At 36.8% G+C, this 12702-nt stretch overlaps 1 protein-coding gene across 3 annotated transcripts in view; it reads left to right on the forward strand.

Moving 5' to 3' along the window:
* LOC136033010 (uncharacterized) overlaps nt 1-12702 on the forward strand; it is a 53096-nt gene that overhangs the window by 32309 nt on the left and 8085 nt on the right. For all 3 annotated transcript variants that reach the window (XM_065713542.1, XM_065713543.1, XM_065713544.1), the window contains exons 5-6: nt 2932-4854; nt 10016-10149. In XM_065713542.1, the coding sequence (XP_065569614.1) occupies nt 2932-4854; nt 10016-10149 (2057 nt within the window). The remainder of the gene's footprint in view (nt 1-2931; nt 4855-10015; nt 10150-12702) is intronic.

Consider the following 12702-nt stretch of genomic DNA (forward strand, 5'->3'; position numbering starts at 1 on the left):
TTTGCAATTCAATGTGATGTTTGCTGTTTCTTGTTTCATGCCTTTTTCTTTAGCTGTTTGGAGTTATTTTTATATTTCTGTGTAATTGCGTATGCGTCATAGATACTAAAAACGATACGACCACCCCTTGGGAAAAAGTTAGGTAATTTCTACTCTTTGAATTTATATAATAGTGACGTCACTCCAGGGTGGTTGCGAAATTCCGGCATTAATTCATAAATCAGCAATGCCAATTGAATTAAGTAATTCTGGCGCGAATACAGTTCTTTCACAGACTCATGCAAGCTAAACTAACACATTCCTCCATACCATTGTAATTTTACTTTGTCTTCTAACAGCAGATGTCGTTAGGCAACATTTTCCTTTGCAATTAAATGTGATTTGGTCCCATGCCTCGTATCTGGCATCCGGTGTAATTTTGCATGCGCCATAGATACTAAAAACGATACGACCACTCCAGGAGGGAAATGACGTAATCCTTGCTCTGGAAATGTATATAATGTGACGTCATTCATATGATTCACCCCCCCCCCAAGAAAATAAGGCTCTATACGAATTTTTTTTCAAACTTGTGACCTATCTACATCATTTTTTTTTCGAGCAGAAAATCCCAGGGTTCCACTTTCCAAAAAAAAAAAAAATATATATATGGAGCTGTTTTCAAGATTTTTTTTTTTAATATATAGACATATATACATACACAGTTGCTCATTTAAAAAGAGTAGATATGGCGTATTTATAGTGGACAGCATCATGTGTTGAGTTGATTAGTAAATATCGGCAGGAAACCCATTTTTGAAGTCCCCTCTATCGATTAGCTTTAATATAACCATTCCTGTTCACAAAAACTCAAAACTTACCACCTGTTGGAATATTGCTGTTAAGTTTGGATTAAAAATTAATGTTACTGGGAAAGTTTCCCAGTGCTAAATACCGTTCGGCACTTTGACACTTTATGTTGGCGCTCTTAAATCCCCCCCCCCCCCAAATGTAACTTGCTGAAGGTCCTGAAATATTGTAAAAGTAGTGTCGAGTAAGCAATATGCTCGTATTAAAAAAGTCGTCCCACCATTGGTGTGTTCTGGATTGATGGGTAGTGGAGAGGATAGCTGCCCGCATTCTGAAGTGGGATCAGCCTTCCTAGAAAATGCTAGTTTCGAAGAAAAGGATCAGTTTTAGAACAGTCATAAGCAGTACTTTGAAAAAAATATACTTACCAACCGATCTGGGGGAGGGTGGGGGATAAGCCGTAACTTTTCTTATGCAATGAATTTTTGTTGATTTCGAACTATTTTACACAACGGTGCACACATGTCACCCGCAGTTGCTTCTTTCTTCTTGATTGAATCCACACAAAAAAAGATGCTTGATTTGAAAAATCACATGTTTTAGTTAATCTAAATTGTTATAAATTATCGGAAAAATTGAAAAAAATGAAGTATTTTTAAGTTAGGAACGGGTGATCGGATCTTAATGAAATTTGATGTTTGGAAGGATATCGTGTCTCAGAGTCTTATTTTAAATCCCGACTGGATCCAGTGACATTGGGGGGAGTCTAAAATCTGGGAAAACACTTAGAGTGGATGGATCGGGATGAAACTTGGTGGGAAGAATAAGCACAAGTCTTAGATACGAGATTGACATAACCGGAACGGAGCCGCTCTCTTTGGGGAAGTTGGGGGGGGGGGAGGGTTAATTCTGAAAAATTAGAAAAAAATGAGGTATTTTTAACTTACGAAGGATTGATCGGATCTTAATGAAATTTGATATTTAGAAGGATCTTGTGCTTTAGAATTGTTATTTTAAATCCTGACCAGATCCGGTGACACTGGGGAGAGTTGGAGGAGGAAACCGGAATTCTTGGAAAACGAAAAAATCGAGGTAATTTACGAAGGAGTGATCAGATCTTAATGAAACTCGGTATACAGAAGAATCTTATTTCTCAGATGTTCCATTTTCACTTCGAATCTGATCTGGGGACAGAGAGGGTTGGAGGGGGCAATCAGAAATCTTGGAAACCAGAAATCTTGCAAACCGCTTAGAGTGGAGAGATCGAGATGAAACTTGATGGGAAGAATAAGCACAAGCTATAGATACGTCATGGCATAATTAGGACGAATCCGTTCTCTTTGGGGGAGCTGGGGGTTGTTAATTTGGAAAAATTAGAAAAATTGAGGCATTTTTAACTTAAGAATGGGAGACTGGATCTTAATAAAATTTGATATTTAGAAGGAACCCATGTCTCAAAGCTCTTATTTTAAATTCCGACCAGATCTGTTGATATTGGGGGGAGTTAGAAGGGGAAATTGGAAATCTTGGAAAACGCTTAGAGTGGAGAGATCGGGATTAAACTTGGTGGGTAGAATAAGCAAATGTCGTACATACGTGATTGATGTAACCGGACTGGATCCGCTCTCTTTGGGGGAGTTAGGGTGTGGGGTTCAGTGCTTTGGCGAGTTTGGTGCTTCTGGACGTGCTAGGACGATGAAAATTGGTAGGCGTGTCAGGGAGCTGCGCAAATTGACTTGATAAAGTCGTTTTTCCCGATTTGACCATCTGGGGGGCTGAAGGGAGAGACAAAGTTAGAAAAATTAAGGCATTTTTAACTTACGAGTCGGTGATCGGATCTAAATTAATTTTGATATTTAGAAGGCCCTCGTGACTCAGAGCTCTTATTTTAAATCCTCACCGGCATTAAGCCTCTGATTTTCCTTTTAAATCAATATATTGATTTTTAGAATTTTTCTAGAGCTCATACCATATGAGCCCTTGGCTCTTGGCTCTTCCGACCTCGTCACAAGTGCCATATGAGCTCTTAGCTCTTGGTATCATTGCATTTAGTCCAACTATAAAGTGTGATGTATCTGCTGTCAATCGTATTCTTGCGGTTTATTATTTAAATCTTGATCATATTTATGCCTTTCTTTTCAGACTAACAAGGAATCTAAAGCATTGTCTCTCAGTGCAAAGAGAAGAAAAGGTAGATTTCTAAGAAATGCTTCTCCTGCAGGAGGTGATGGTGAACCTACTAAAGTTGGAAGAATTTGTAGTGTAATAAGTAGTGCTGTCAAAACTACTGCAGAAATCACTTCTAAAGCTCCCCTTGCAGATTCACCTGAAATTACTGACTCTGTGCGTCCTGTCAACTCAAGAAACTTAATTAAAAGCACCGAAACTGCGACACCTCGTAGGAGAGGAAGACCTAGAAAAAAAGAGCATTTACAATCGACTAAGAAAATACAAGTTATTGAGAAAAAAGAAATTATAGGCGACAGCCGTAAATGCAATCTAAAATTACAAGATAGCTGTAGAACCTTGAGTGCTACACTTAGTACAAGTCATGGGAATACCAATAAATCTGAGACTTACAGTGATATACATGTTCCTGAAAACGGTAGCTGCTTAGCCACTTCCAGAAATATAGACACTACAAGTGAGAAGGAAACAAAGGAAGAAAATAAAAACAAAACAAGAAATGGAGAAATCCTTTCCGACGCTATTGGAGAAAATAGTGAGGGCTGTGTAGAAAACATTCGTGATATTGCCTCTCAAAGTAATGCTACTGACTGTTACAAACATAAGTCAGGCTCAGGTGGATTCAGTCAAAAAGATGGAAGTGCTATTTCTGTGCAGGAAAACAAAGACTTAAGTGACCTAGCCTATAAGAAAGAAGACAGTATTCGTAAAAGTTGTACGGCTGAAACTGTAATATGTGAAGGTAAAACCTCTGAAGATGTTGAATCTTCCAAGGATTCTGCTGATGGATCTTTTGCTTCTCCAAAAGAAAAGGAAAATTGTGATCCAAAAACAAAAAATATTGCTGACAACGATAAATGCGGAAATGTTCCAGAAAGTTCCTTAACGTCTGTTGAGAAAGGGATTGAATATTCTTGTCACACTAGATTAGAAACTGAAAGAATCAATAGTGAATGCATACCCGAAGAATCATCCCTTAAATCTAACGATTACTATGCAGAACCTTCTACCTCTAAGAGCAGTTTTGAGTTAAAGCAGAATGCTGAAGGTTCTGAAGCTCAACGACTTACCTCTGAACTAGAATCTTCTAAAAATAAGCAGAACAATGGGGTGAATGAAAATGGTTATTTTCAGACACAGCGTGAAGGTAGAAGTAGGCTACTCATGAAATCTGCTCATTCAAATTTCAAAACCGATTTTCAAGTTGAAGAGGAAGTGTTGCCTTTAACAAATGAAGAAATAGGTGATAATGAAAACGAGACACAAACTGAATTGACCTTGAATGAAGTAGATCATTCTTTAAAACTGAATGGTGAAAAGAACCTTGCTGTTGAATCAGGTTCTTCAGCTGAGATATATGCATCTCAAGTGGAGATTAAACAAGAGGAATCTTCCTTGTCAACACAAAACACTTCAATATCTGTAAACTCAGATAAAGATATAATTATGAAAAAATCAAATAATGAGAGAAGCTCAATTGTTAGTTTAGTTTCTAATAAAGTTCAAGATGAAAAAGTTCATAACAATGATGCTAGTCCAAATACCTTGACTGATTCTGCTAATGAAAACACTGTAGATAAAAAGGAAATTTTAGACAAAAAAGATGAGGTCACTCTTGTTAATGAGTGTGAACTGACTTCTGAACCAGAAAATTTGATTGTTAAGAATGAAAATTGTGAAAGAACGATAACATCTGTCAAAAAAGAAGATGATATGGATAAAGACATAGAGCAAAGTGATAAGTGCGTTGAAAAAAATTATTTACAAGTATATCCTCGAAAACCAGATCAATGTGAGTTTGAATTAGTGGCTTCTGGTTATGAAGAACTTCAGCAGCTAGTTGAAAAAATGGAAAAACAAATAAGGACCAGTGAAAAGGTTAGTACAAAAAAGAAGCTTCTTTTAAGCTCTGTAACTTACTTAACTTCCAGTCTTTTGGTTTTTGCAATATGACCGAGTCTCAGTTCAATAATTTAGCTATCATTTGCTTAAGCAATTTAGAAATACAGACATGAATGAGAAATTATTTCTTTGTTGTTCTCTAACTCTTCATTAAACTTATTTTGTCTTCTTGTATAACAATTTAATTAATTTGACTGTTTCGAAAACTACTGATTTGATTTTTAAACTAGAAAACAAAGGACAGCATAGAAAAACAAGGCAAAACACAAATAACGACAAAAGAATAAAAATACAAACATTTTGGCCGGGACTTCCACTAAGCCGTCATCATTTTTTTGGATAAGATATTTATTTCGAAACATTTCTATCACAAGCTCTCAAGGACCAAATTTGAATGTCGGAGTCATAAAAAAACAAAACAAGTAAAAAAATAATAAAAATAAGAAAACTAAAAAATTGGCAAACAATGTCAAAACAATAATAAGAGCATAAAAAATCATTCCTTAGTCAAAGTAATTAAAATACAGTGTCACATAATATTAAAAAAGGTAAAAAGCTTGGAAGACTAAAGAATTAGATATTATATACATATAAAAAATAAATCCTAAGGGACATATAAAAAGGGAGAGGGGGAGGCAAAACAAGCGAACGAAATACAAAATTTTGTTGGCTGTAAATAATAAAAGAGGGAAACTAGCGGTCTTTTTGTGCATGTGTTCGTGTGCGTGTGCGTTAGCGTGTGTGCGTGTAAGTAGTTGGATGCATTCAAACTATATTCTACTGCAAAGCAGAGTTATGATGCATACGATATTTGATGACGAGATATATTTGTACAAAATACCTATTGATTTCAGCAATAACAAAAACGTCATCTGTGGCTTTGAGGGTTGTAGGGGGTAGTAGCTCAACTCTTATTTGTGGTAATTTTTCATGTTCTAAGCTTGTCTAGACCAATTTATATTTGTTATGGGTTTCAGTGATTCATTCCCAGAAATTTTGCTGAAACATTTTACGTTTTTTTTTCCACTTGCTGTGAATTTACCTCGTTTTTCTTCATTGTCACATGTTGTCTCTTTTTGTCATACTTAGCCAAAATGGTATATTATTACTGAACATATAATCAAATTGAATACATATTTGGAAATATTGATGTGCATTAGGGGTAGCAGTGTTATTATGAGTTTAATTTTTAGTATGACATGCAACCTAGGAGAAAAGAGACTGTTTTAACTTACAGAGCATATGGGTAGTACAAAATAGTTGAAGAGCTAATTTTAAAGCTATTCCAGAGTCTAGTCTTAGTTTATTACATTTTTAGAACTATAAGTATATAGAAATGTGTAATCAAATCTGCGTATGTGTAGAACTATCATGCTTGTAAGAAGAGAGAAATGGCAGTGAACTCTTGTATTGCTTAATGAACTTGAGATGAGTCTTAATTTTACTTGAAGTGAGGTACACGAGCTACGGTTCCCCCTCCTCCATCCCAATCTAGTCAAACCCTCCCTCTTACACCCTCCTAGGAAATTCATTACTGAAACTATTTTCCAAATTAACCGAAAATCCTCCGACTTTCATTTACTTCTGCCCAGTTTTCATTTATGGCAGTGCGTTTGGTTTTGATAAGTGACTGCTGGTACAGAAGTCTGGCTTGAAATTCAAGATATTGTTCATTAATTAATACGGATGTATTTGTTTAATTGGGCTTAAACTTGGGAGCACTGAAGTATAGGCTTACAAGGCTAACACTGTTTTGCACTTTTTTCAATATTTCATCAGCAAAGGAGGCCAATTTAGCGAAGATTGTTTCATCGTCTGTATAATTGATCCACCAGTTTATCAGTGTTGTACTGCTTGGATCTGTTCTCAATCTATTTGAAATTTTTGAATGTTCAGCGAATTGTATAGTTGAAAAGGATCAAAGATAATGAACAACCTTGCTGCACAGTATAGGTGATTTCAAAGAGCTTTGTAACCTCTCCGTAACTATGGTGTTGCTACATGTGTTCTTACAATAAAGTTTGTTCAAATTCAGTAACTTTGGTGAGATTCCATCTCGAAGCATAATCTCCCTGAACACCAGGTTAAGGGTTGAGTCAAATGCCAACATTAAGCCTCAAAAAAGGCATGATTTCTTGATCATAGATCAAACACTTTTTCATCAGAGAAAAGTTGTGATCAACCCTTTCTGTTTCTTTGTGGCAGTCAACTTGTTTTTCTGGTGTTTAGTTTTTTTTCTGATTTAAGTATGTTTACGATGATAACGATAGAGTATTTCTGGTAGTCTTCATGCATGAGATGTCTTAATAATTTTAACAGTTGCTGTTGTCGTCCATCTTAAGCACGGAGAGGTTTTTGCGTCCTCCAATTCCTTTGGGACATAATTGTTCTTCTACATCATCTGCAGAAGGTAGTTTAATATGCTGGTCAAAGATGCGCTTGCTTTATAGAGCTCTCGTGGTACCATATCTTCATGCAGATTTTTGGCTCAAGTCACTTCTGCACTTTTGTTGCCTCTTTAAATGCAGGAGGGGACGTTATTCAAGTGTTCTGCCGTCTCTTGATCTCCACGGGAAAGTATATACATATTTGATCCGGAAGGATTCACAAGAAATAGGTTATTCTATGTTCCAAGCTTAAGCGATCTAGTTTCATTTAGACGATGTTTTGTGCCCTTGTGGTCCAACATTTCTCTGCTCTTCTGATTTAGAGTAGAGTTATATCATTGTATCGCAGTCTCCTATTGCTAAAAGATTCTGACTTTTACGTCTGTCTCGGCCTGCCCGCAGTTCATCAGAAATGGCCTTTGGGATGGTCCAAAGACTTGTATGTAGGTATGTTAGCTGCTGTGGTTGTGATGTTGAAAGGATATCCATTTGATCTGATCGATATGGTGACATTTCTGGGCTGTAAAAGCATGCGTTATGTCACATTTTAAGAAATTCACATTCCAAGTTGCAATTCTTAAATTCTTCTTTTAACAGGTTCATTGATGATGTCAATGATATAACGATGTGCCTTCTGGTCGTCAAGGTCGCTAGTATTCGGCGGAGCAAATTCACCTAAATTTATGGGGAAAGTGAGGAGGATTTCCTTGATTTTTCAACGAAGATACAAAAAGAGTAGTTTTTAAAATCTAGGGGGTAGGAGCAGGCTCTGTCGGTAGCAAAGGCATGTTCTCATGCGACGCCATAGCATATGTTCTTTGCTTGGTCTTGCATTTTCATGTTGCCACTTGGGATTTGTGTGGCCCAAAGGTTTCCCAGGTCATTGATTACTCTGGTGCGTTAGCAGTCTCGAAATGGGCTTTGTAGTTCAACATAAATCCCCTTTTCTACCAGATGCTCTTAGTATTTTCAGGTACAATTGGGACAGAGGTAGAATGCTTCAGCCTACTCGTCAAAGCTCAAAACTGCTGCATCATACAGGATTACTCTCACCGAATAACTGACTCATAATGGGCCTCCAGAGCGTCTATCTTGAATTGATCTATTTGGATAGTTTAGCGTCCTTGACATTGGGACTTCTTGGATCAAGTCTTCCCTGAATTTATCTTGTCCACTATTTTAGTTAAAGAAGTTACTTTGAAATTTCGATCTGACATCAGGGGCGCGTGGGGGCACAAAGTGAGATACAATACCTTCCTGTAAGTTTCTTCTTATAAAAAGGACGCTAGATCTCAGAATTTTCAATTCAATGAGCCCTCTCCTGATCTTTTACGGTCATCCGCCCTATATAGTGAGGGCAGGAAAAAAATTGAACAGGTGAGACACATCGCTCCTTATTGAGTCTATGCACAGAGTTGACTAATCAAAGACATTGAAAATCCTTAAACACCAATTTTGCGGAATGAAATGCTATTTAGGAGATATATACTGTTTCGTTTTGCTTTTGAACTATCTATATATTGTAATATTCTCTCAAATTTATATTCAAGAATCTTAGAAAGCCTTTGACACAGATTGTCGTAGAAATTGCAAGCCATCTGTGAAGCAATGTAGGGTGGATACTATGCTTGTTTGTTTCAAAATGCTTAAATTGCAATTTTAGCCTCATCTTTACAATTAAAATATTCAAAGTGCTTAAATAACAACTAAGGTGAATATTAAGCGCTTGTGTAAATATGTACTTATAATGTTCTGATATTGGACACCCGTTGTAATCAGCTTGTACAGAAATCCTTGAATATGTAACAACTGCAGTGAAAATGGGAAGCCATTTGTGGGAAATGTGGGCTTGATAGTTTGTTTGTTTCAAGACGTTCACATCCGAAGTAGAGGCTAATATTTGTAAAAAGTAACTTCGAAAACACTTTATATTCTAATCGAAGGAATTCAAAAACTCTTTGACGGACATCTTACTATTCCATTTAATTAATGGAAATAAGTGAATATGCACTTATCGTTTTGAATCATTTCGTATACAATCATAAACAACAACAATAACAACAAATGAACTTTTGACACTTAGGGTCTCAGTGTTGGATGGTAACTGGTAAGGCTTGTTTCTTTCTCTAAAAATTGTGTCCACATATCTTTTTTTTTAACTTTTTAATTTTTAGTTAATGGACATTAAAGTTTGGACTTCTTTTTGTATGATGGAAGACCAATACCGAAGTTGCGTCTCTTTCAAAAACAATTTTTATCTTCATTATTAATATATTAATTTTAGTAAAAATTATGATTATTCCTGATCATTGTTGGAGTATTAAAAAAAAAAGGTAAATTTTTTTTTAGCCTGAAAAAGTAACTTTTTCAGAAAAAATTCAGTTTTGTGCTAAAGGGTCATTACCAAGTGCTGGATCGTAAAAATGTTCTTGTGCGAATTTTTGTGATTATTCGCTGTTTCTTCTCTGGATTGACAAATATTACGTGCATAAAATGGATTTGCTAAATAATCCCTTACTATGAGAAGGGCTGGACACCGGATGAGATTATGAAAAAATAAGGATCTCTGGGGGCTTCAAGGGGTGGGGGTAATTGCAGAAGCCTTGAACCAGGAGGATGGAGTAATAATGTAGCAAAACTAATGATAGGTAGTTCACTACTGAGACAAGTTTGTAGTAGATCTGTAGCTCAATACTGAGACGACTTTGTAGTTTATGTGTTTTTACGTGTTTATTTTTTTTTAATTACAGACAAAAACAGGAAGATTACTGAATAAGTTGCAGAGTTTAATGAAGGAAATTGAGCCCCATCTGGAAGAAGTTGAAGAAGAAATCACCCAAACCAAAGAAAAACTCTATAAAGAATATAGAGAATACATTTTGCGGTAAGAGTCCTTTATTTAAAGCCTTAATTAGTATATTTGTAATGAAAATCGCTTTTAGGGGCATTGGCAATAAGCACTACCGACAAAGTCTATTTTAATGGTTGCAAAAGAGGATGAGCTTCCACCGTTGAGTATGTTTATCCTCTTTCCTGGGACGCTATTGACTCTAAATCTCCCTTCCATAGTCAAAAAAATTTAGCTGTAAGTGAGCCAGCTTCTGGGAAACTGTCTTGCAAAACTGCTTGTGTACGCTATGACTTTGAAACTAGTCAACACACTACAAGAGTATCCTGTATCCTTCCTCTGAGGATATTTGCCCCATAACCCCTTAATGAGTTCAACAGAGGACAAATATTTATCGACACTTCTCTTATACTGTTTAATTCGGGCAGGAAACTTGAGGTATGATTATTTGATTAGTGTCGTCAAGTGGTCGATTGCCACGTGGAATAGGTTCTGAGGAGAAGTTATCTGAGAAGGACATCTTTAAGTTTTTTAATAAGTAGATTGCACCGTTTTATATGTTAGAGTTGAAAACTGATGGGATTAAAGGAATAACATTAGTAATGCTAAGGCTAGAAATTGTTCTCTACAATAAAGATTTCTTCTGTAATTCTAAGGATTATTGTTCTTGTAATTTTATTTGAGGTAGGATGTGTATAGGACCATGTATCTAAATTACTTTATGTATCTGGATTTAGTGAGAAAATATGTGAATGTGAATGCTTCTACATTTGATTCAGTTATGTAACGTATATCTGCTGCCTTTACACCAGGGGGATTTGGGCCATTCTTACACCCCCCCCCCTCCTTTGGGATTGATTTGATGGACCCGTCTAACAATATAAAAAAACTTAATTTTACTGAAATTGGAATATTGGGGTCATAAAATACATTATTGTTTTAACAGATCCACTCCCATTTTGAAAAATCCTTAACTCTCCTGAATTTTGCTGACTTAGTACCTTATTATTAGTACGGTGTTGTACTTATAAAAGTGACTTGAGTCTCAGGCCACCAAGGCCTGTTGCTTCCACTCCCAACAGAAAAAATAACACCAACAGCTGCTGGGATATTTGTGCCCCCTCAAACTCGGTATTTTGAAATATTAGCTGTCTGTCTCTTTTTTACTTTTTTAGAAGAAACTTCCTTGGTAGCATCAAGGGGACCTGCATTGTTTTCCGCCATCTCTAAGAACCGCAGCCACCAGCTTCAGACCGCCTTCCGCAGGCACTGCCTGTCCTTCGAAAAGAGAGGAGAGTCGTCCAGCTCTCGCCAGCCATCGCTGATAAGCGGCCCTTGAACCTCAGAACCGGTGCTAGGAAAGAACTTCTTTCTCGCAACTCGAATTGTTCCTCAAGGGATCTTTTCTTGCGCCATGTTTGGTGCTTCATGTGCCTAGGGGGATTGACAGCGCAGTCCACAAAATGCCATGTTTCGAGTTCAGACACTGGGCAAGACGGCCAGTGGCTAGGCGGTTATTGAATTTGTCAGTAATAAGCAGATATTTGTGAATCGATTCTCAGGGGCACCACAAGAATTGTATCACTATTACTCCTTGATGTATTTACATAGCCAACCGACACTTAAACTGGGATAAATAAGGGTATTCACAAAAGAAGGCGTGCAAATTCTTCACCAGGAAGCTCTTGTTTGAAAAAAGTTATGGGAAAATAAATGAAAAGGAAAAAGTGATGTTTTTATGAAACTAATACCTTGGCTCTGTCTGCAATGATGGGAAAAGATGCCTTGTCGTTTCAAAAACAACCACCACGGAACAATTTATGTGTTTATGGAGCAGAGCGTTTGCGTCCAGTAAAAAAAGAAATAAAGATAATAGAAGCAAATCACAATAATGTAGACAATGACATAGAAACTTTAATGAACGATTTTATCCTGAACCTCTTATCAATACTGGTTACTTTTTCACATCCCAACGCATATGCGTGTGCTTGGGAGAGCCCTCTTCCCCCTAAAAAAGTACTTGAAAAAAAAAATATACTACCGTGGAAGTGCATCCTTGGGAGCTTGTAAATTTTATAGACTTTTTGATTTTTTAACAGGGACGGATTTGAATTTTTGACGCTTCTTTTGAGGACCTCGTAACTCAGATCTCTTATTTCGACCCGATCCAGTGTCATTGGGGGGAGTTGGGGCGGGAAGAACCGGAAATCCTGGAAAAGGATTAGAGTAGAGAGGTCAGGATGAAACTTGGTGGGAAGAATAAGCACAAGTCCAAGATACGTGGCTGAAATAACTGGACCGGATCCACTCTCTTTGTGGGAGCTGGGAGAAGGGGGTAATTTGAAAAAAATAGAAAAAATGAGGTATTTGTATATTACGAACGGGTGATCAGATCTTAATATATTTGGTATTTAGAAGGATCTTGTGCTTCAGAGCTCTTATTCTAAATTCAGATCAGATCCGGTGACATTTGGGGGAGTTGGAGAGGGAAACCGGAAGTCTTGGAAAACGTACAAATTTAGGTATCTTTATCTTACGAATGGGTGATCGGATCTTAATGAAACTTGATATATAGAAAGATTTTATGTC

The sequence above is a fragment of the Artemia franciscana genome, chromosome 11 (assembly GCF_032884065.1).
Source record: "Artemia franciscana chromosome 11, ASM3288406v1, whole genome shotgun sequence".
Classification (NCBI taxonomy): domain Eukaryota; kingdom Metazoa; phylum Arthropoda; class Branchiopoda; order Anostraca; family Artemiidae; genus Artemia; species Artemia franciscana.